The sequence below is a fragment of the Mobula birostris genome, chromosome 3 (assembly GCF_030028105.1).
Source record: "Mobula birostris isolate sMobBir1 chromosome 3, sMobBir1.hap1, whole genome shotgun sequence".
Taxonomy (NCBI): Eukaryota; Metazoa; Chordata; class Chondrichthyes; order Myliobatiformes; family Myliobatidae; genus Mobula; species Mobula birostris.
Genome location: NC_092372.1, coordinates 173,260,305 through 173,286,183, shown reverse-complemented (window position 1 = coordinate 173,286,183; position 25,879 = coordinate 173,260,305). Strand labels below are relative to the sequence as shown.

Genomic DNA, 25,879 nt, shown 5'->3' with positions numbered 1-25,879 from the left:
GGTTTGAGTATTTGATCCCATGTGGATGATCTTTAAACAACCTGTTGTAGAGGAGGAGGGGAGGGCAGGTTGTGGGATCTCATCAGATTGCTTCTGGCAACTCCAATAGGTCCAGGCAACAAGCTGCTGACCAATCAGAGGCTTTGGTCCTTTCTGATTGCCTGCCCTTTTCCCAAGGTTTTGCTGGTACCTGGCGTCCCAGGAGAGTGAATCAAAATCGGGTTATCACCAGGCTGTGTCATGAAATTTGTCAACTTAGCAGCAGCAGTACAATGCAATACATGATAAATTCAGGAAGAAAAAATGAATATATATATATATATATATACACACACGCATATATATAAAAAATCGAATATATATATATATATATATAGAGAGAGAGAGAGAGAGAGAGAGAGAGAGAAAGAAAGATATTAAAAATAGTGCAAAAATATAATATACAAAGAGTCCACTGGTACACTCGAGGCCTTCCACAATCAAGTACAGGAGCTGGTTACCCGTCGTGGTTAAGGAAAACAACGGAAAATGTTATTTCCGAGAAATATACTTTAAAACAACCCTTCTCCCCTATCCCACTAGAAAAAGAACCTAAAAAGGGGGCTTGGGTGGAAAACGAGGTGGATTATACTCGGTGAGGTACAGAGCTGCACCTGCACCATTCCATCTGAACGTAATGGAATGAAATATGCCGTGGAGCAAATATACGACAGCAGGTAGCGCACAGAGCGCCAAACCGCTCTCAGCACCTGCCACACACGGAGAGGCCCCGGTCCTCGCCACTCGCGGCCGAGCAGCCGCGGTCAGAGCCGCAGAGGGAGGAGCGTCGTCAGCTGACCTCGGGCGAGGGGCGAGGGGCGGAGGGATTACCGCATGCTCAATGCTATCTACCGCCGTATTCTGCTGACGCCCAGCAGTTTCACTCCGGCTGCCGTGAGACAAGGTGTGGGCTGCTCCGGCGCAAATGGCTGCACCCCTGAAAGTGTGTATTATTGGCTCTGGAAACTGGTGAGTCAGGTGACGGGGTCGTTACCGTGAGCTACGGTTTTACCGGTAATGTAAGTCACTGTTGGAGAAGGGAGATAGGCAGACATCGTATCGTTTGCGTTCAGTTTAGGGATGGTTGCTTTTTGTCTATGATCGACTGTCGGATTTTATTTTGACAGTATGTGAATTTATCTTCTCTTGGAATGGGGTCATTTAACTGTACCGAAAATTCTAACAACGAGTTTCCCCATTGCATGCCTTACATGGGGATAATATATTTTAATGTACTTGGCCAACTTTGAAGTGACATTTTGACATTTAAAGTGCAGGGTCAACCTTTCCCTCGGTGTAATATTAGCAGAAAGTGAAATGAAGCCTTCAGCCATCATGTCGGGATTATCTTAATCAGTGGGCAACATTATTAGAATTAGAATCAGGTTTGATATCATTGGCATATTTTGTGAAATTTATTGTTTTGCAGCAGCAGTATATTGCAATACATTAGTAAAAACTATAAATTAAAATTATATGTAAAAAGAAATTTGAGTTAAATAGTAGTGTAAATAGAGTGAAAAATACAGAGATAGTGTTTGTGGGATCATTGTCCATTCAGAAATCTGATGGTGGAGGGGAAGAAGCTGTTCCAGAAACACTGAGTGTGTGTTCAGGCTCCTGTACCACCACCTCCTCTGGTAGTAATGAGAAGAGGGCATATCCTGGGTGATGGGGGCCCTTAATGAAGGATGTCACCTTTTTGAGGCATTGCCACTGGATGCTGTGTGGGCTGGTGCCTGTGATGAAGCTAGCAGTTTACAACTTTCTGCAGCTTTTTCTGATCCTGTCCAGCGGCCCCCTCCGTACCAGACAGTGAAGTAACCAGTTAGAATCCTCTTCATGGCACATCTGTAGAAATTTATGAGTGTCTTTGCTGACATACCATTTCTCCTCAAACTTTAGATATGTGCAATATAGCCTCTGTGGTGCCTTCTGTGTAATGGACCAATGTGTTGGGCCCAGGATAGATCCCCAGAGATTTTGACACTCAGGAACATGAAACTGCTCACCCTTTCCACTTCTGATCCCACGAGGACTGGTGTGTGTTCCCTCCGCTTCCCTGTCCTGAAGGCCACAATCAATTCTACTACATGAAGGGTCTAAGCCAATTTACAGCCATGCATACAGTGTTGATATAGCTACCCAAAGTTGTACTTTATTTATTCTAACTTAGAAAATGTCAAGTCAAACAACTCGATTATTATGAATTATGGGTGTGAACCTGCATTTCGTTGTGCTTCTGTGAGTTCGTCGAATCACTATCCCAATATCGTCAGTATTGTCAACAGTCTCTAAGTTGCAGGAATGATTTCATTGCATTATCTGACTTGCATCTGTTTTATCAGGTTTGGAGCTCTTGGTTTGGGACTGGATTTGTATTGAATTATGACATCCACACTCCTTGTGCCTTTCACACTAATTGCCCTGGTGATTTTTGTTGTATATCTCAGCTATCTTCTGATTCAACCATTGAGAAAAGGAGATGGACAGGTTTAGCAGTACAGTAGAAAAATAAACTGGCAACTAATCCCAAATGCCAGAATTTTAGAAACTGATCAAGAATATATTATATAAAAACAACTTTGTCTCTATCTATTTCTAATAGTAATAGCTTGATCTTTTCCCCAAAGGGAAATTGAAATGTGAAATTTTGGCAAAGAGGGGTAAAACACCAATAGACTAAAGGCTAGAGAAACTCAGTGGGCCACGTAGCATTTACGGATGGAAATGGACAGCATCAGCAGTTTCTTGTGCAGACAGTGGTTAAACCATTGCTAGTGTAACATGGGTGTAATGAGTAAACAGTGAAAGTAGCTCGGCAGCACCCTGCCTCATGAAATGTAGATGTTTAATGAACAGGCTAACAGACTTGGGATTTATTATTTGGGGAGCTTATTGAATTATTTTTCAATGCCCAATGCCACGTCAGCGGTGGAGAGAATCAGGCAGTTATTTACAACACTCAAGTGTGATGAGCCAAATTACAGGTTTTTAACGATAACCTTAGCTGGTTACATTTTCTGTCAATAATTGAAGCTCAACTGTCTCTTAGCTCATTATATAACCTAAAAACTGAAATAACATTCTTATTCTCTATAAATCTTTCTGCTTGATCTCTGTTTTGATTTACTTCAGTTACATGCAGCTAAGCATCACCTTGAGGAAATGGTAAATTTGTGTAAACCAAGTTTGATAATTATTAAAACACTCCACCAAATATCTTTGGTCAGACTATATGCACACTTTATTTAATTTTGTATACATATTACTTAGAATAGCAAGTTCAAATTTATCGTCATGAACATAATACACAAAATATAAATGCCCCAAAAAGTAGGTTTTTGTAGCAGCAGAGTAGTTCATTACAAATACCATTGCTGTAAAATGGAATATAGTGATTTATATGTTTGCTTCCTTACATGAGGAATTGAAACTTTCTAATCTGGTTTGAGGACCGAAGGGTGTCTGCCTGAAATGTCAACTGTACTCTTTTTCCATAGATGCAGCCCGGCCTGCTGATTTTGTGTGTGTTGAGGACATCCTTTGGTTGTATTCTTTCACAGTGTCTGTAGAGAGTTACCATTCATACACTTCACCGTGTTGGGCAGAGTAACATGGATGGTTGTGAGCCAAAAGCATATGTCGGAGTAACACACTTGAAATGCTGAAGGAGCGCTGGAACTTCACATGTGAATCCATCAATGTTTCTAGTGTGACCTCCTCTACATCGGTGAGGCCCGGTGCAGATTGGGGGATGGCTTCATTGAATGCCTTTGCTCCACCTGCTCTAACAGTCAAGATCTTCCATTTCAAATTTCATAGGAAGTTTATTATCAAAGCATGTATATGTCACCATATACACTTCGAAATTTCGTTTCCTTGCAGGCATTCACAGTAATGCAAAGAAATACGGTAGAATCAGTGGAAAACTACACACAAAGACTGATAAATAACCATGTGCAAAAGAACACAAACTCTGCAAAATAAATTAATAAATAATATTGAGAACATGAGTTGTAGAGTAAATCCATAGGTTGTGAAGTAAGTTTAGCGTTGAGGTGAGTGAAGTTATCCACGCTGATTTGGGAGCCAGCCATTTTAATTCCAGTTTCCATTCCCACACTGACATGTCTGTCCACAGCCTCCTTTACTGCCACACTGATGCCAGACACAGATTGGAAGGTCAACATCTTGTACTTCATCTAACTTCTGGTAACCTCTCTTCTCTGTCTTTTCCACACATCTTTTTGTTTTATCCTTCTGGCCCCTTTACCCCATCTCTTTCCCTCCCCTTCCTGCATAACCTGTCCATCACCTGCATCTTTCCCTGGTTTCCCATCTGGTTCCTATTATTCCGTGGTCCACTGTCCTCTCTCTCTTCTTCAAACAAGAGAAAATCTGTAGATGTTGGAAATCCAAAGCAACACACAAAATGCTGGAGGAACTCAGTAGGCCAAGCAGCATCTATGGAAAAGAGTAAACAGTTGATGTTTCTGGCTGAGGTCCTTCACAAGGACTGGAAAAAAAAGATGAGAAGCACAACTTGGAGTATTTGGTGTCTCTGGGTCTGTCCGCAGTGGAGTTCAGAAGGATGTGGGGGGGGGGGGTTGCGGAAATCTTATTGGAAACTACTGGATACTGAAACTCTCAGATAGAGTGAATATGGAGAGAACAGGAGAGTCCAGGATTCAAGGGCACAGCCTCAGAACATAGGAAGATCCCTTTAAAACTGGAAACCGTTATTCGATGTATTCCAGGTTTTTGATTGGTGGGGGGGCTAACTGTTACAATGAGAAAGTGGGGGAATGGGCTTTAAAAAGTCAGCCATAATTGATAGGCCAAATGGCTTAATTCTGCTCCTATATCATTTGAACATATGCTCTTAAGTTTAAATACTTTTTTGATATCAAGCCTTTGATTTGGTCAACAACAGTGGTGTTATTATCAAACTTAACTATGTTATTGGAGCTGTACTTCGCCTCACAGTCACGTATAAGATCAGTAGAGCAGGGGGCGAAGCACATAGCCTTGTGGTGCTGATGGTGATTGTGAGGAGGCGGTATTGCCAATATGAACTAACTGGGATCTGCAAGTGAGAAAATCGAGGATTCAGTTCCATAAGGAGGTATCGACACCTAGGTCTCAGACTAGGGGTAGTTGTTTATCAATTCTATTGTATTTCTTTGTTCTACTGTGAATGCCTGCAAAAAATTGAATCTCAGGATAGTATGTGGTGATATCTCCATACTTTGAGGTTAAATTTACTTCAAATTTTGAGGAATTCAACTATTTGACCATGTTTAGAACAAAACTGTGATCCGGTCTGGAACAAAGTGGTCTGATGAAAATCCAAACTAAGCATAAAGAAGCAAGTAGCTTATTAATGAGGAGGTGTCATCTATTTGTGCAGTTGATGCCACCTTCTATCACTTTGCTGAAGACTGGGTGGTAATCAACTGGATTTGATTTGCCTTGTTCTTGAAGAAAAGTTTTCCACATTGAACATTATTGTAAATACCCAAAAAAAAGCTTGATTAGAGGCACAGCATGTTCTTGGAGCGCGGGCTGTTCTACCTACACCTGGCATGTTAGCTGGTTCCATAACATTTGCTGTATCAGCACCCTCAGCCATCCTTTGGTGAAAATCAAATTGGCTAGAGAGTGGCATCTGTGATATGTGGATTTTCAGGAGGAAGCCAAGATTGTGATTGTGAATTTTTGTTTCTTGCCTTTTGGCTGCCTACATTTTGAGCACTCACGTCATTGAGGACGGAGAGGTTCTTGTCAGCTGTTTAATCGAGGGCCATAACTTATGACTAGACGAGGTAGACCTGCAGGGCTTCAGGCTGTTCTGGGGACATTTTATTTGCAAGTATACTACTGTGCTTAGTCACCTTAGATTTTTTTAGTATGAATTTTGTTTTAAATTTTTTTTTTGTCTTCTGCATTAGTGTGTCAGTAGAAAAGAGCAAATTTTAGATCTCCAAACATCCATTTTCCAAAAGAATTAAATGATACAGAGAATATTCCGTTAAAGAAAGTAACATATGAAGTAATGGACCACTTTTCAAATAAAAGCTTGATTACTTTGTAGGTATGTAGCCCAGTGTATGATTAAACAAAGATAACAAACAGGATGCTAATAATCAATGAGCTGAATCAGAACTGATTAACTGAAGCAAGAATGTGTGGAGTAGGAATCAAACTGGGGCAAAGGACAACCAAACCAAAAGGTGAAGGTGTGGCAGATTTAACACATTTTCAAATAATCAATTCATATACCATGGCAAGAGTGAACATAGCAACAAGACACAAGGTGGTCATCCTCCATCAACAAGGTCCCTCCCAAAGCAGAAATTTCATGGTAGATAGCAGTTTCAAGATGTGCTTACCAAGCTCTTTTGAAGAAGCACACTGGTTGGCCGCAGAAACTGAATGCAGCAGACAAGAGATACATCAAACTGAGGTTCCTTCTAAATTAGAAGTCCAGCGCTGTTATCAGCTCTGAACTCACAGAAACCACTGGAACCCAAGTGCACTGCTGTACAATCTGGAGAAGTCTTGCCTGAAGTGGTCTTCATGGAATAGTTGCTGCCAAAAAGCCATTAATCTGAAGTGGAAACAAAACCAAGAGCCTCAGCTACACACAGAAACACAAGGACTGAGGTGTCGAACAATAGCAACAAGTGCTCTGGATTGACAAGTCAAAATTTCATATTTTTGACTCAAGTGGGCTTTGTGGCTTGTCGGTAGACGAGTGGGAGAGCACCACATGGATGAGTGCAGCCACCAGTGAAGCACGGCGGAGGTTCCTTGCAGGTTTGGAGCTGCATTTCTACAAATAGAGTTAGTGATCTGGTCAGAATTAATGGAATCCTCAATGCTGACAAGTAGGTGCAGATACTCATAATCATGAAATACCAACAGGAAGGCATCCGATTAGTCTCAACTTCATTCTGCAGTGACAATGACCCCAAACATACAGCCGAGGTAATAAAGAACTATTTTCAGCACAATGAAGAACAAGGAGTTCTGCAACAGATGGCATGACCTCTACAGAGCCCTGATCTCAAATTCTTTGAGGCTGTCTGGGATTACCTGGAGAGACAGAAGCAAGTGAGACAGCCAGAGTCTGCAGAAGAACTCTGGCCAGTTCTCAAAGATGCTTGGAACAACCTGCCAGCCGATTCTCTTTTAAAACTGCATGACAGTCTAAGAAATTTGATGCAGTTTTAAAAGCAAAGGGTGGTCGCGCCAAATATCGATTTGATTTAGATTTTTACTGTTTACTGCCCTTTATAGTAACTTTTTTGATACAGTATTTAGAAACTTTTCATTATTTTTGAAAGCATCTTTGTTACAGATTTTCCTTTCGTGAGCCTAAGACTCGCTTACTGTAGATGCACAGTACTGTAGATGAAGACGACTGAAATTTAATGTAAATGAGGCAAAGGTTTGCAGAATTTATAACATATTATCTTCAGTGCAGGTCAAATTGCTGCAATTATCTGAGTTACATTTAAAAATGAGCATTTAAACAGTGGCAGACCCTCTCTTGCAGTTGGTTGCTGCCTGGGGATCTATTAATTACCAATCTCAACAAGAAAAGAGTGGATTGTTCTGGCAGAAAGTCAGTGTAGACTCCAAGCATTGAATGATATGACTGTATAATTTTTGACTAATTGCTGTCATTTTTCAACCTTCAGGGAATAATAAGGAAATATAATGAACTTGCTTCTTCCTGCTACATGAACTAATATTAAAGCTTTAAGGGATTTTGAATTTAATTGTTTTAATATTCTAAAATTGACAACCTTGCCCTATTAAAAATTAGCAAAAATTCCATTAAATTTTGTAAAAAGTAATTTTGAAGGTATGTTTAGATTGACAGATTTAAAAGTACTTTTCATGATGTTTTATTTGCAGTTGTAATAATCATACAACCAATTAGCACTTGTTAATTTTTTGAGGTATTCTTCAACTCCAAAAATTTTAAAGTAAGTTCTGATGTTGTAGGCTTTCCATTTGAATTGGTTCATGGCAGCATATGCAGTTTAGCTGATTTTGCAAAACAACTGTCTTTGTATTTTCAGGAGCCGGCTGCTAAAATCTAAAGAACAAAGGGCTTAATGTTATTTATCTGAGAACAGCCTTCATTTAGAAACTTCCAAGTTACTCTTCTCTGGTTGAATATTTCTGATACTGGAATTATTCCTTTTGACCACTGCACACGTATTAATTGATTTTGTTTTATACAATGCCAAACTTTAATTTTCTATTTGAAACATAGCCAAGTGTATAACTGCAGTTTGATAACTGACCCTCTTTTGAACAAGTTTACCATCAACTTAATGTAAATTAACTTTTTTGTACTTTCTGGTCACTTGGAATATTCGGTAATCCTAAGCAAAAGCGGCTCTTTAGGAAGAATAGTCGCATGTGTTTGCAATATTATAATAAAAATAACTCAGCAGCTACTGCAGAATTGTACTGAAATAATTTAATAGTTAAAATGAATTGCTGAATGTTAAATTAATATTTTAAGTGTTTGTGCATTATAACTAACAGAATCTTACAGCTCACTTTCCTCTTAAATCTGGCAAAGTTGTTTTGTTTCCAGTAATGCATCCAGAATGTGTTACAAAATCTGTAAGTGTAGCATATTAGTTTGTAAAATTGATTTTTTATTATCATATGTACCAAGATATAGTGGTAAATCTGTTTTGCGTGCCGTGCATACAGATCACAACAGCATAGTATTACAGTAACAGAGAAAATGCAGTGTAGGCAAGCAGTAAAGTGTAATCCATAGTGAGGTAGTATGTGAGGTCAAAAGTCCATCTTATACTAGGAGACTGTTCAACAGATTTGTAACAGCGAGACAGAAGCTGTTCTTGAACTTGGTGATACAAGCTTTTATATCTTCTGCTTGATGGGAAGGGGGATTAATGAGAATGTCTGGGGTGGGTGGAGTTTTTAATTATGTTAGCTGCTTTACCCAAGCAGCAAGAAATGTCGACACAGTCCATGGAGGGAGGACCGGAGCTCTGATTACACTGGAGCTGATGTGAGAAGCTGCTTTATGTACTCTGTTACACTTAACCTATCAAGACTCTGGGGTTTGCAGCCTACCTTCCTAATGCCACTCCTCATATTTCCTAATGGTTATTAACCTCTCCAGTTTGGCAATACAGAGCCTGACCCCAGCTATTACTCAGTAATGAAAATCACTCCTGCAGATCTCTTTCTTTCTTTCTTTCTTTTTAAATCTTTTTATTGAATAAGTATACAAAAAAGTAAGCCATATAAGCACTAATACACTGTTAGAATATAATAAAATTACAGGAGATATTAATACAAAAAAAAGATACAAACAATGTAATTTAAACATAACATACTAAGGTAACATAATAGTATACTAATTTTTATATATATATACCAATAGAGAAAAGGGAAAAAAAAAACCCAAAAAAAACCCACCGTGCAACTAACTAAAAGCAGAGCAAAGCAATGGGCTAACTTGGAACCAAGCAGAGTTAAAAAAAAAACTTAAAACCACGTCCTCAATCCCGACCTCCATTAAAAACAGTAAAAAAAAAACAAGAAGGGTATATAAATATGGAGCAAAAAAAGAGGAGAAAAAAAAATTACGTTAAATGAAAATATTGAATAAAAGATCTCCAGGTCTGTTCAAATTTAAGTGAGGAATCATAAAGATTGCTTCTAATTTTCTCCAAATTCAGGCATAATATCGTCTGAGAAAACCAAAAAAAGGTAGTTGGAGCATTAAGCTTCCAATGTTGTAAGATACATCTTTTCGCCATTAAAGTAAGAAATGCAATCATTCTACGGGCTGAAGGAGAAAGATTACTGGAAATTTTAGATAGTCCAAAGATAGCAGTAATAGGGTGAGGAGAGATATCTATATTCAATACCTTGGAGATAATATTAAAAATGTCTCTCCAAAAAGTTTCCAGAGTAGGACAAGACCAAAACATATGAGTTAAAGAGGCTATCTGCCACGGACATCTATCACAAAAAGGATTAATATGAGAATAAAAGCGAGCTAATTTATCTTTGGACATATGTGCTCTATGAACAACTTTAAATTGAATTAGGGAATGTTTAGCTCAAATAGAGGAAGTATTGACCAGATCTCATAAATCATAGAACATAGTAAGATACTGTGACTCACTTATAAGTGTACCATTAATTTACAGTGCACTATATATCACACCTTAACTGTAACTGGTTTACAAAAAATATTAATTTCCACAGCACTCTTGATTTTTGATTCCACAAATTCTCCAACAGCCTTACAATGGTTAATAATTTCAAGTTGTGTTGTATTCTTCTTTCCAATATGTTTATTATTAATTTTACATATAAGAATACAGAGTACAAGAAAAAAATATATCGATACATTATACTAATCGCATATAAAGACTCCTTATCATACAGATACTTATACAAATTATTTAATTCGTAACATTGAAATGTAAACATTTTAATTATATTAAAAAAAATCTAACCCACTACCAAGACCAAAGCTGATTAGTAAAGAAAAAAAGGAAAAAAATATTATTAGTCATCATCTGTGCTTTGACAGCAAATCAAAGGTTTTGAAAATAATTCAAAAAAGGTCCCCACAATGTTTGAAAGTCTTGGCTAGATTCAGAGATTGAACATTGAATCTTCTCTAAATTTAAACATGACATCACATCATGTAACTATTGAGCGTGAATAGGAGGGGCTGCATCTTTCCATTTAAGCAACAGCGTCCTTCTGGCCATAAGAGAAATAAAAGACAAAATGTGCAAGTCAAATGACTCCAAAATAATATCCTTTCCTCCAGCAATACCAAATATAGCGGTCAAAGGATTAGGCTTAAAGTTTACTTTGAAAAGTATCGAGAAAGTTTGAAATACTTCTTTCCAATATTTTCCAAGACTCAGGCATGTCCAAAACATATGAATGAGTGAAGCTTCTCCATTATTACATTTATCACAATATGGAGATATAGCTAAATAAAAACGAGACAACATATCCTTAGTCATATGGACCCTATAGACCACTTTAGATTGTAGGAGAGAGTGGTGGGCCCATAACGATGAAGTGTTAACCAATTTAAAAATTTGATTCCAAGTTTCCTCAGAAATTGAAGTCTGTAAATCTTGTTCCCAAAGATTTTAAATTTTATTTAAAGGAACACTTCTCATTCCCAACAACATATTATAAATGTTAGATATAGATCCATTATAAAAAGGGTTCAAATTAAAAATTATATCTAGTAGATTCTTATCAGGACTTTTAGGAAATGTACTTATTTGAGACTGTAAAAAATCTCTTATTTGTAGGGATCGAAAAAAATGAGTTTTGGGTTAACTATATTTAGTTGACAGTTGTTCAAATGAAAAAAGACTTCCCTCTACAAACAAGTCCTGAAAGCATTTAATACCTAATCTATCCAATTCTTTAAAAGTCACATCAATCATAGAGGGTTTAAAAAAAAATTAGAAAAAATGGGACTCAAAAAAGAAAATCTCAATAAGCCAAAGTATTTTCGGAATTGTATCAGAATTCTCCTAGTGTGTTTAACTACCAGATTATCAGTTAACTTACTCAGAGACAAAGGAAGTGAGGATCCAAGAAGAGAAATAATAGAAAATTTATTGACAGAGTTAGCTTCTTTAAAAAAAAACCCACATCGGACAATCTCACGATTAATGTAATATAACCAAAATGTAAGATTTCTTATATTAACTGCCCAATAATAAAATCTAAAGTTTGGTAAGGCTAATCCTCCATTCTTCTTATCTTTCTGAAGATGAATTTTATTTAATCTAGAATGCTTATTCTTCCATATATAAGAAGATATAATAGAGTCAAGAGAATCAAAGGAAGATTTAGAAATAAAAACAGGCAATGCCTGAAAAAGATATATAAATGTAGGTAATATATTCATTTTAATAGAGTTAATTCAGCCAATCAGCAATAACAAAAGAGGCGACCAATTTGATAGTATCCTTTTATGTGATTCAATAGGGTAAGAAAATTTTCTTTAAATAGATGCTTATAGTTTTTAGTAATTGTTACACCTAAGTCGGTAAATTGGTTTCTTACAATGTTAAAAGGAAGGTTAGAATTTGTTGGTATCGAATTATTGAAAGGGAAAAGCTCACTTTATGTAGGTTTAATTTATAACCTGAGAACTGGCTAAAACAGGAGAGTAAAGAAAGCGCATGGGGTAACAAAGTCCCAACATTAGAAATAAATAGCAGCTGATCATCAGCGTACAGCGAGACTTTGTGAAAAGTGTCTCTCCTTAAAATACCGGTGATATCATTACATTCTCGAAAGGCAATGGCTAAAGATTCTAAGGCCAGATCAAAAAGCAAAGGGCTCAATAGACAGCTTTGTCTAGTGCCACGTTGAAGCTTAAATGGTTTGGAATTATTAGAGTTAGTGATAACCCTAGTGGAAGGAGCTAAATAAAGTAATTTAATCCATTGAATGAAAACGGGTCCAAAATTGAATTTTTCTAAAGTTTTAAATAAATAATTCCATTCAACCCTGTGGAAAGCTTTCTCAGCATCTAGGGATACCACACATTCCGATATCATGTCAGGAGGAGAATAAATAACATTTAGTAACTGACGGATATTAAAGTGAGAATATGGATTTTTGATAAATCCAGTTTGGTTATCAGAGATGACAGATGGTAAAATATTTTCAATCCTATGGGCCTAAACTTTAGATAGGATTTTAGTATCAACATTAAGTAAAGAAATTGGTCTATAAGAAGAGCATTCAGTTAGATCCTTATTCTTTTTAAGGATAAGCGAAATGGAAGCCTCATAAAAAAGATTGAGGGAGTCTGCCCGACTTGAATGAATCCGAAAAAACTGAACATAAATGAGGTATAAGCAGTGAGGAAAAGATCTTGTAAAACTCTCCAGGAAATCCACCTGGACCTGGTGTTGTATTCTTGTATCAAAAGGAACTGGGTGATGTTGCAAAAAGTAAGCCTTATTGATAGAGTCAATGTGGCTTTTTTCCCTTGAGGAAAATGTTTGGAGGCATTTTTGCAGTTTGTATGTTACAGAGGGAATTGTTGCACGGACCCTGGTCTTGCTGTCTAATATGATTCTGCTGGAGTTTGTTCTGTACAACATAAAACTACTTAGCAGCAGTCCAAAATAAATAACCATGAGACTGCAGCTTTTACAAGTTGTCTTCATGATTCCCTGCCTTTGTACAAGATTTGGGAAACAACATTCTTTGGTTTGTATAATCCTCAATGATTAAGGTGCGGGTTGCACCTATGGCATTGATATCTAAAGGCACGAACAGCAGTGTAAATTAAAATGATCATGTCACATGAGTTCACATCAGAAAGGGCAGCTATGGAAGTTAAGTGATAAAACAAATTGGAAATAAAAATGATAGGGTCAACCATGAAATCATTAGATTGTCGCGCAAATTTATCTGGTTAATAAATGCAATCCAGAGCTGGACTTGCACTGAAAATAGGTCACAACTTACAAAGTAAATGGCGGGGGCCTGGACAGTGTTGTAGACAAGGACGTCTAGTGACATAATTCTCTAAAAAAGTGGCAACACGAGTAGGCAGTGATTGGAAAAAGACATTTGGCATGCTTGTCTTCAGTGGCCAGGGCATCAAGGACAAGAGGATGTCATTTAAGATTCACGATTAAAGTTTGTTTAATGTCCTTTTATACTTGAGAGTTGAGAACAAAATAATTGTTAGTCCGGATCCGATGCAGCACAATAGATGAACAACACAATAATAATAAAAATAACACAACTAATATAAATACATAAGGTGGTTCTATACATTGATTGTATGTCCATAAAGTGACACTAGGCACAGAAGTGTCTGTACATAAGGTGGTGGAGTGGTCTATTGGTTAGTGGTTGGAGGTATTGCTTAGCCTTACAACTTGGGGAGATAACTGTTTTTGTGTCTGGTGGTCCTGGTGTGGATGCTACATTGCCTCCTCTCTGGGTGTAGGTCAAATAGCCCATGAACAGGGCGATGCTTTATGATGTTATTGGCTCTTTACTGGCACCTTTATGTACATACTTGTTTCCTTGATGGCGGGTAGGGCTGGTGCCGCTGATGCACTGGGCAGTTTTAACCACCTATTGTGGAGCCTTCCTGCCTGTCGCGGAGCTGCTTCAGTGTCGTGCAGTGGTGCAGCTTGTTAGAATGCTCTTTACTGAGCATCTGCAGAATGACATGAGTATCGATGTGCATAGTCCAGCTCTCTTCAGCCTCCTCAGAAAACAGAGGCATTGGTGAGCTTTCCTGACTGTAGGATGTGCTCTGCGACCATGAGAGGTTGTGTGAGATGGGCACTCCCAGGCGTTTGAGACTTGTACTTTCCACTGTGGCAACCGTACTAGTGGCTGTGTTGGTAAGACCTCACTTGTGAGTATTGTGCTCAATTCTTGTTGTCCAGCTATAGGAAAGATGTCCTTAGGCTGGAAAGAATGGAGAAATGATTCATGAGGATGTTACCACGACTGGAGGCTTGAGTTTTCAGGAGAAGGTGGATAGGATGGGATTTGTTTCCCTGAATTGTAGATTCCAAGTATATAAAATCACGAGGGATGTAGATAAGGGTGATGGTGACACTCTTTTTCTCAGGATAGAGGAGTACAAAACTAGAAGTATAGACTTAAATTGAAGGGAAATATTTAAAAGGGACTTGGGGCACCTTTATCATCCAGAGGGTGATGGGTGTATGGAATGAGCTGCCAGAGGAAGCTGTAGTGGTGGGTACAATTAAAAGGTTCAAAATGCATTTGGATAGGTACGTGGATGTAAAGGTTGGAGAGGAATATGGGCTGAATGGAGGCAAAATACAACTAGCTCAGATAGACATCATTGTTAGCCTGAATGAGTTGAGTCGAGGGTCCTGTTTATATGATGTATAACTCTGTGAAGTCTGTCAACTTTAGCCATATTGGTGACTCCAAAAATACTTGTACAATCAATTAAACTGTTTATGTGCACGTGATTAGCCCCCTTCTCAAACGTCCCAGGAAACCCGGCTTGTTAGCCCGTCATCTACAGCCACTGGATCCCCCAGTGATAAAAGCCGGCATCCAACAACTTCGCACGGCTAGGATGTATACAGCTTTGGTCCCCCCAAACCCCTGAGGTTGGGACGTCTCACGCACCCAAACCCCGGTTCGTGTGAATGCTGTGCGACTTGCTGCCCCTGGATTGAAATAACAGATCGTAAACTGCATACAATTTATAAAGAAGTATATTTAAGAATGTCATTTTAAATAAACAGTTATTAAATGAAAGAAAAAAAATAAAGGGCCATTACTCTTAAACAGTCAAATGTGTACTTAAGTTGGAGCTCATCTTGAACTTGTCTGTCACTCACGTGCCTGACCCTCGGTCTGTGTGAAAGCACACACCACTTTCTGAATGTCGCTGGAAATCCATCTTGAACAAACGGGTCCCCCATGGGAGGATTGGTTCTTCCTTCTTGAAGCCATTCAGCTGCACAAAGCACCTTGTGCAACAGGGACGGCATCCTCAGCCATCTTCCCCCACCCCGCCCTTCCAGCTTCCACCGACAAAGACCCAGTGTTCTCCAGAACCTTCTCCCAATTCCACTATCCCGATTGATTGTCAACACATTCATAAGTTGAATAACAAACCTCATAGCTCAAGCTCAAACAAGCTGAAAGCAGAACAGACCAGTCTTACAGAACATGATTATGCTGCACATGATCGCATACATTCAGTCTCGTGTATGGTCTGCACTCTATAGTTGGTTTGTGACTAGATCTATTGTATTATATATTCTGGATTGCATCCTTCTTGCTGTTATCTATGCATTAGCCAATTAAAATAAAACTTCAAGTGAAGCTGATGGTGTCTAGAAATTTTGAATTCAGTTGGAATGATTGAATTTGCTGGAAATGTGAATTGGAACTCAGCAAGTCAAGCAGCATCTTCTAGAGAGAGAGAGAGAGAAAAACAGCTTAAGTATTAGGTCAATGACCCTTCATTAGAAATCTATCTCTACTTTGGTTGTTTCTTAAAGCTCTCTATTTTTGAGTCTTTCTTTTCTGATCTTTACTTTGACTCTCGGTAGATATTCGCTCCTCGTTTCTACTACTACCTCTGACTTTCCATTTTAAAGACTATTCCCACATTTCTTAATCTGAAGTGACTCTTTTCAATTGGACAGGTTGCATTTCCAGCTATTATTAAAGCCGTGCCTAACGTTCCACCAAAGGATATTAACAGTGCTGGAACTGCCTCCATGTTGCAATGCAAACGTGCAACCCAATCTGTTCTTCATCCAATTCATTCAGCAGTTTTGCAAATAGCAAGTTCCTTGTGGACAATGAGTCCTTTGCCTGAAATTGTGCGCAGTCCCATTGTCTCTGCTTTTAATGACTTTGCTAGACCCACCCTGTTTGTTGCTGCTCATCTTGCTTGTGCTGTCTTGCAGAGAAACAACTGTTTTCCTAACACTTGTGAACTTTAGTTCACTCTCTTCTTTTAACCTTCTGAGGTTATTGATTATCAGAATACAGAAATTGCCTCTGAGATAACTCATTCCAGTCCACATCTCTGGCCATATTGTCATCTTGCTCTACTACTGTGTTTCTCAACATAACAGTTGTCTGTAATCAATACTAGGATGGAAGGAATATTGCTACCATTCATAGCACAATTACTGTTCACTTGTGATCATAGTGATATACATATGTGCCTAGTCACTGTGATGCACACATCTGTATGAAGAAGGAATTTCATTTAGGAATCCACTTTTCAGAATCTGAATCAGGTTTAATATCACTGGCATGTGTCATGAAATTTTTTTGTCTTTGCGGCAGCGATGCAATGAAATACATAATAATAGAAAAAACTGAAATTACAATTTAAAAAATTATGTATGTTAAATAAGTAGTGCAAAAAAAATGTTTTTTTGAGAGGTAGTGTTCATGGGTTTATTGTCCATTCAGAAATGGGAATGCAGAGGGGAAGGAGCTGTTCCTGAATCATTGAGTGTGTGCCTTCAGGCTCCTGTACCTCCTTCCTGATGGTAGCAGTGAGAACAAGACCTGATCTGGAGATGGGGGGTCCTTAATGATGGACGCCGCCTTTTTTGAGACATGGCTTCTTGAAGATGTCCTGGATACTGTGCAGCCCGGTGCCCATGATGGAGGTGACTAGGTTTACAGCACTCATTTACTGCCATGAAAATTCATCGCAACCTTTTAGTCTGTCGTTCAGTGGCCCTTGAGTTCCTTTCATTTGCTGCTTGCATAAGCAAATGAAACATGGAACTGAAAGCAGAACTCCCTCTACTGAAAACATTGTGTGAGTACAATAATATATCAAACACCATATCATATGATTGAAATGATTCCTTAAGTGTACCCTATACATCCAAATAGGCCTTGTAGGAGGTTCATTTCCTCTTGGAAGGTCAGCTTGTTCTAAATGAAAGCAAAAATAGCAGATTGATATCCGTGGAAAGAAACAGAGTTAATGTTGCCAGCTGGTGATGTTTTATCATTAAAAATGACCAATCGGGTACAGACTGGGAAGGCTGGTTATCTAAAAATGTTGTCTTTAGGGTTGTAATGTGCTGAGTTTGGACGTGAGAGGTTATTCCATGTATTGGAAAAGTATGGGAGGGAAGGAAGGGGGGTTAGAGGGGACGGGGAATTGAAGGAATGGGCAACGAGAAGCTCAGAGCCCAGAGGAGACCACGTTTTGAGCACTTTAGAAGAGCACTACTTCACTTGGGACAAGTATTTGAATCTCTGAATGCTGGGAATACGAGCAGTAAAAGGGCAGTAAGTGCACTCAAAGGAGGCATATGAAGGGAAATAATTGGTGGGATTGGAAGAATGAACAGTTCCTTTGGAATACTGTAAAAGGTGAAGTGGTGAAGATGTACGTTGTGGAGGAAATTATGGAGAATGACCTGTTGAATGTAGTTTGCTGGGGTGAACAGTAAATTAAAAGGTTATCCTAGATGGAGGAGAGAGGGGAGAGAGCAGAAGTGTGGGAAATGCAACAGATTGATTCCGAGCCCTGTCAAGTATGGGGAAAGGCAAACCCGAGTTCAGGAAAGTGGAAGACGTCTCTGAAGTGCTGGTTGGAGTCATCGTCCAAGCTGACGTGATAGAGACAGAGACCCTCCGAATGGAATGGAGCTCAGCAGGTTGCCAGCAGAACAAAGAGCAGTAAACGAGAAGAAGCAGAGGTCTAGTAGGAGAAGGAAAGAAGTAAAGGATAAAGATGGCGTTCCAATGTGCTCGACTCTTGTACCCCATAGAAAGGAGACATTCCATTCAAATTTGCAGATTAGAGTTAACCAATTAGATATCCCCTATCCAAAAAAGGTAATACTGGGAAGCTTCCAGAATCATACAAAGAACTGTAACAGTAAGGGACACGCTGAACAATCAAAGATGCATAGTGTGACCACAATGTGTGAAAATAGTTACATGAATATAAGTAGTTACAAGCAGGCATAAATTGTTAAACTGTAAAGATAATATTTTTTCAGACTAATCTAGTGGTTCCCAAACATCGATATCACTCCCTGCCCTTGGGATGATGGGAGTTGCTAAGGGGGCAATAAAAATTGTGGTTGGAGGTGGGGGTACGCTCAGCAGCAAGGAGACAGCTGAGGGATTATAGGCTTAATTTAAGAAATATTGTATTTGATTCTCAGTGCCTCTGTTTTTTTAGATTATGAGAACACAGTCCTCTTTTATTGTCATTTAGAAAGGCATACATGCATTAAGAAATGATACAATGTTTCTCCAGAGTGATATCACAGAAAACAGGACAAACTAAAGACTAACACTGACAGAACCACATAATTATTACATATAGTTACAGCAGTGCAAAGCAATACCATAATTTGATGAAGAACAAACTATGGGCACGGTAAATAAAATCTCAAAAGTCCCCGAGTCGATCGACTCCTGAGTCCCCGATAGCGGCGGCAAAAGGGAGAAACTCCCTGCCATAAACCTCCAGACACCGTCAACTTGCCGATGCCTTGGAAGCAGCCGACACCGAGTCCATCCATCCAAAAACTTCGAGCTTCCGACTAGCCTCTCCGTACAGCCTCCTGAGCGCCATCCTCTGTCGAGCGCCTTCGACCTCGCCCTGGCCGCTAAAACACGCAAAGCTGAGGATTCCGGGGCCTTCTGCTGCGGAGATTCCGATTACCACACAGTAGCAGCGGCAGTGAAGCGGGCATTTCAGAAGTTTTCCAGATGTTCCTCCATGCTCTCACTTCTGTCTCCATCAAATCAGGATTGTGCATGGTCCCCTACTTGACAGATAACAGACATCACCACCGAAGTGGCCGCACGCGCTGCCGTTGCGCCGCCATCTTCTCCTCCTCCATCTTTGATTATAATGATCATATAATCACCTCATGTTAATCCATCATTCTCTTAGACTTTGCTTGAAGCACTTTATGGTTGTTGAAAAGCAATGTGACACTTGTGTATTTGGTATTTCATGAGAAATCTGGATTGGAGAAATGGTGTTATTTTCTGGGCTCAGACTGCACATTATTGCTGTTTCTACTGTAGTACAGTGTTAGCTAATACGATTCCCATACTGTAATCATGCAGTGTCATAATTCCTGTGAATTAGGGTATGGATTCCAATGGAGTAAAGATCAGAATATGCCCTTTTGAATGGTCTTGCCTGGATCTCTGTAGCCCATGGCCCAGCCAAAATATCGCTGCCTCACTTTATGTAAGATCAGGCAGTGTCAGGTTTTGCCTGAGCTGCTATGATGTCATAACTTTCTCGTTTATTGATACCAGTGATTGAGTTTGAATTTAAACAATAGGCAAATTGACCATGGTCACTAGTCCATATTGAAAATGGCACAAGTAAACCAAAAGAAAAATGAAGTGTAGACAGTATAGTGTGGAGTATCTGAAATATGGATTTATACTGGCACCAAGCAACCAACAGCAGACAATGTGCCTGTTACGTGAAAAGTTTTTTTTTTCCGATGTGGCAATGAAACCATCCAGGCTCCTTGAACATTTGAAGAGAATGCACTCTGATAAAGCAAACACAATCTTGGTTTATTTTCAGTCAATTGGTGAAAATTTTCAGAAACTGAAAACACTTTGAAACATGTTTGCCAACACTTCACGACAAAACTGTGATGGTTTGCGTGCTTCTTACAACATTTCATTGCACAGTGCTAAATCTGGAAAGTCCCATACAATTGGAGAAGAACTGATTCTGCCTGAAGTAAGGAAGGTTCTGAGTACGGTTTTGTGCAAGTCAGCAGACCAAATAATGAAAGCGATTCTGCTCAGCAACAACCCTGTTCAAAGACAAGTAGATGAAACATCTGAGAATGTGGAAGACACATTCTGCAACATACAGGACAACAGAATTTGCTCTGGCTGATGAGTCAGCTTGGCCAGGCAACAAGGCTTTGCTTCTTGGTTATGTTTGCTTCATAACAGATGAAAGCTTGGTTCAAGAGTTGTTATTTGCAAGGAGGCTAGAAACAGATATGAAGGGGAGTCAATAATTTGCGTTGAGTAATTTTTCAAAGAGTTGGACAGTTTGCTCACCAACATTCTTGCCTGTGCAACAGATGGGGCTCCATCAATGACAGGATGCCACTGTGAGGTTAATAATTTCTTGAAAAAAGCTCTACCTAATATATTTATGTTTCACAGCCAACTGGTTGTAAAAACCTGAATGATTAGCTGCACAAATCGTTAAATACTGGTATCACAGCGGCAAATAAAATTGTTCCATGCTCTCACTTCTCGACTATTTCGAGAGCTTTGTAATGAGAATGATGAGCAGTTTGAACGCTCGCTGTTGCACACAAGTCAGATGGCTCTCAAAAGGAAAGAGCCTGTGCCATCTTAGTGCTTTTTAAAACTGATAAAATTATTTGAAGACTCGAATGCTTCATTCAGCAATCAAGAATATTAGGCATGAAGTTGCTTATTTGTCAGGATTATTAGCAAAGTTCAATGAAATCAATCCTCAAATATAAGGAAACAATGTGAATCTTATCAAAGTCAGATAAGCAGATGGAGTTCAACCCAGATAAGTGTGAGGTGGTTCATTTTGGTGGGTCAAATATGATGGCAGAATATAATATTAATAGTAAGACACTTGGCAGTGTGGAGGATCAGAGGAATCTTGGGGTCCGAGTCCATAGGACACTCAAAGCTGCTGCGCAGGTTGACTCTGTGGTTAAGAAAGCATACAGTGCATTGGCCTCCATCAATCGTGGGATTGAGTTTAGGAGCAGAGGGTTAATGTTGCAGCTATATAGGACCCTGGTCAGACCCCACTTGGAGTACTGTGCTCAGTTCTGGTCGCCTCACTATAGGAAGGATGTGGAAAACATAGAAAGGGTGCAGACGAGATTTACAAGGATGTTGCTTGGATTGGGGAGCATGCTTTATGAGAATAGGATGAATGAACTCGGCCTTTTTTTGCTTGGAGTGACGGAGGATGGTAGGTGACCAGGTAGAGGTATACAAGATGATGAGAGGCACTGATTGTGTAGATAGTCGGAGGCTTTTTCCCAGGGCTGGAAATGGCTAGCACAAGAGGGTACAGTTTTAAGGTGCTTGGAGGTAGGTACAGAGGAGATGTCAGGGGATAAGTTTTTTACACAGAGTGGTGTGTGTGTGGAATGGGCTGCCGGTGATGGTGGTAGAGGTGGATACGATAGTGTCTCTTAAGAGACTGCTGAATAGGTACATGGAGCTTAGAAAAATAGAGGGCTATGGGTAACCCTAGGTAATTTCTAAGGTAGGGACATGTTCGGCACAGCTTTGTGGGCTGAAGGGCCTGTATTGTGCTGTACATTTTCTATGTTTCTAAGTAGTCTCCACATTTCTGTGTACAAGTTAACCCTGTTGAAGTGCAACATTGGCTTCATGACCCTTTCCAGTTTCCAAACTTGCCTGAGTTGGAAGGAAAAGAATGCAAAGCAGATGATCTTCAAGTAGTTGATGATGATCGTTGTGGTTCAGCAGTGCCATTTTCTTTTCCTACGTCTCTTCCCAACTTTCATAATTGCTTGCAGAATGAGAAAGCTGTTGTACGGAAAATGCCCAATGCCCTTGTACAGAAAAGCCTATATAAGGTAGTGGATACTGCCCAGCCACCACGGTTAGAGCCCTCCCCACCATTGCGCACATCTACCCAGAGCATTGTTGCAGTAAGGCAGCACCCATCATTGGGATCCCCACCATCCAGGTCATGCTCTCTTCTCACTGCTCCCATCAGGAAGAAGGTACAGGAGCCTCAGGTCTGGTTCAGGAACAGTTATTACTCCTCAACCATCAGGCTCTTGAACCAGAGAGGATAACTTCACTCATCTTCACTCGCTCCATCACTGAACTGTTCTTACACACTATGAACTCATTTTCAACAACTCTTCATCTCATGTTCTTGATACTTTGGTTATTTATTTGTTGTTATTAATTTTTTTTACCTGCTTTTGCATTTGCAGTTTATTTTTTGTTTGCACATTTGTTGTTGTCCCGCTGGTTGGGTGTGGTCTTTCATTGATTCTAGTGTGTTTCTTGTATTTACTGTGATTGTCCACGAGAAAATAAATCTCAGGGTTGTATATGGTGGCATGTACATGCATTGATAATCAATTTACTTTGAACTTCAAGTGTACTGTGCCCACCTGGGTGAGCTGCATAAAGACATGTCAGCGAGATTTCAGGATCTTCTCTCGATCCAAGTTCCAGATTGGGTAATAAGTTCAATCCTGAACGCTTGTAATGAGGAATTAACAGGACAGATGGAGAAGGAACTACAAAATAACTGAGCCAAAGCCAAGGTTCAAAAAATCACGTCAAGACTTTTGGTTGCAGAAAAGAATCTGAATGCTATCCTGCACTATGGAAAAAGGTCAAGGTGTTCATTATTGCCTTTCCAACATAATACTGGAGGAGTACGGTTTCAGTATAGTCATTCAACTTTTTTCAAAGCAATTAAACAGACTGCCAATTACTGAACATGAGACTGCTGAGTGACATTCAGCCTGATATTGAGAAGCTGAAATCGCTGCACCAAGCCCATCCATCTCATTGAAAGGTGAAAAAGCAATGAAGTAATGAATAGTTGGACTAATAATATATGCTCTAAAATTGTTGATAAAAGTAGTTTTACAGTAATTTAACAAAGAAATAATTTTATTTATAGCTTTAAATAGTTTTGACTAAGTTTTGCAATTATTTGTTACTGCTTTGAATTTGTAGTTTATATTTTCTTACACAGTGCATCGTAAATCAAAATCTTTATAGTTTTTATGTAATGGCAGGAAAGGGAGAGGGGGCTGCTGGGGATGTGGTCTGTGAGCCAACGTTGGTGGTAACCCAAAAAAGTTTGGGAACAACACAACACAATAGTAGTGTGCTCGCTTGAGTTGAGTATGATGTGCTCCCAAGGGGTTATTTCCTTAATGGAGAATGCCTGTGCATGACGCTGTTTAAGATGCAGAAGCTGATGCACAGGCAGTCCCCGCACAGTCCTTGACAGATCGGGGTCAGTGTCTTGTGGCATGGAACACAAAACAACTGTGGCTGCTTCACTGCTGCTGCCTTCCTCCGCTTTCACTGCCATTGTGATGTCATCAACTACTGCCAGCTCCACTGTTGTGATGTGTCATCATCTACTGCCAGCTCCACTGTTGGCGTCTTAGTTGGATCGCTCTTTGTCTGGAACCTCTCCCTTGACCGTCCTGCCATGGGTGACCCTACCAGGAACTACGTTCCAGGGGGCATCACTCTTGGAATCTCAGGAACTCACAAGCCGCTCCATTACAACAAGATGACAATCTTCGTAGAAGACTGAAGACAATATTTAAAATGTGGTCTAACCAGAGTGTAATGGAGCTGCAACATTACCTCGCAGCCCTTGATTTCAATTCCCCAACTAATGAAGACCAACACCCCATATGCCTTCTTAACCAAAAATCACACTGATCTCACATGTATCAAGGTCCCTCTCACTGCTGATTACCCTCACTCTAAGTATCCTGTTGTTCTTCACATACATGTAGAACGCATATAGAATGTGTATATGTGTAGAACATGTATAAGGTTTTCCTAATCTTACTCACTATGGGCTTCTCATGTCCCCGTCAAGCTTTTCTTAGTCCCTTCTTAAGCTCCTTCCTGGCTACCTTATTAGTCTCAAGAGCGCTGTCTGATTTTTGCTTCCTAAATCTCAAGTATGCTTCCTTCTTGCTCTTGACTTAAGTGTTCCACTTCTCAGTGGGGCAAACCTCTCCAGAACCCAATGCAAGTACTCCCGAAACAACCTCCACATTTCCATCGTGCATTTCCCTGAGTACATCCGTTCCCAATTTATGATCCCAAGTTCCTGCTCAATGGCATCATAATTAGCCCTCTCCCAAGGAAGTACTTTGCTATGCCATCAACTATGCTAAAGGTCAGCGATCACTCTCTCTGAAATGCTCACCCACCAAGAGATCTGTCACCAGACCAGGATCATTGCCGAGTACCTATGGCCGCTCCTCTAGTCAGTGTGTCCGCATATTGTGTCAGGAATCCTTCCTGGAGACACTTAACAATCTCTGCCGAGGTTGAAGACACCCATGGCACTTTTCAAAAATCTGCCTCCTGACCTGCTCCCCAGTGCCCCTGTTGCTTTTCGGTTATCTAGAGACTCTTCCCAATCCCTCCTTGTTTCTGATTCACCCACACTGACTCAGTAGATGGTCCCTCCATGACTGTCCTTCCTTTCTGCAACTATGATACTGTCCCTGATTAACAAAGCCACTCCCCCACCTCTTTTACTTGCCCCCCCCCCCCACCCTGTCGCTTTTGAAATATCTAAACCTTGGAGCATCCAGCAGCCATTTCAGCCTTTGTGACAGTCAGGTCTCTGTAATGGTCACAATGTCATGGTTGAATGTACTGATCCATGCTGTTAAGTTCATCACCCTTGTTCCTGAGACTTCTCACAGTAAAGCAGACACATTCCAACCCATCCAACTGACCACAGCTACTGCCTGTCCTTCCTCACTGTCTCTCTACACATTGCATCTACATTTACGTCATCTGCTTCAGCATCTGACCTATCCCCTGGCCAGTAAACTCTCCCCAACCTACACAAAAGGACATTGCTCCCTTGAAGTGACAAGGGAACCTGCGTAGGCCTTAAACAAGAACTGTTGCACAAAGATGTAGGCATAATTTGAATTATGTGAGTAGTTAGAGCAAATGTGTGGACTTAAGGAAGCTGTTCAGTGTGAGAACAAGTTCTCACAGGTATGGAAGTTGGTGATTGGTGGGGCCTCTGTTTGAGTGCGGAAGTCATCCTGGTATGGCACGTTGGTCCGTGGGGGTTGGATATCCATGATGAAAATCAGTTTGCTGAGACAAGGAAACTAAGGTCTGTCGAAGTGGCAGAGGACGTCACAGTAATGTGTGTAGGAAGAGATTAGACTAGAAAAGGGTCAAGATGTGGAGGTCTACTAGGACTGTCTGGCTTGTGGGTCTCTGTAAGAAGGTATAAATGGACTCAGGAATGCTGGAGTCTGGAGGGAAGAATGGAGAAACTGAAGTCAGTGATTGTATGGGGAGTGGATCTTCATTGGTAGATGAGTTGTCAACCTTTGCCAGGTTTGGGTCATTTTGCCTTGGTACCTCCTTTGGTGGGCTTGATGACCGTGTGGGACTGTTGTAAGTGGAGTGCTGCAATTTCCAAATGCTGGTGGGTTAAATGAGTTTTCGGAATGGAAGTTATAATTAT

At 40.0% G+C, this 25,879-nt stretch overlaps 1 protein-coding gene across 2 annotated transcripts in view; it reads left to right on the top strand.

Moving 5' to 3' along the window:
• The first annotated feature begins 833 nt into the window (after window positions 1-833).
• gpd1c (glycerol-3-phosphate dehydrogenase 1c) overlaps window positions 834-25,879 on the top strand; it is a 56,535-nt gene continuing 31,489 nt past the window's right edge. For both annotated transcript variants that reach the window (XM_072253699.1, XM_072253700.1), the window contains exon 1: window positions 834-1,008. In XM_072253699.1, coding sequence (XP_072109800.1) covers window positions 965-1,008 — 44 coding nt within the window. In that variant the 5' untranslated portion in view covers window positions 834-964. The remainder of the gene's footprint in view (window positions 1,009-25,879) is intronic.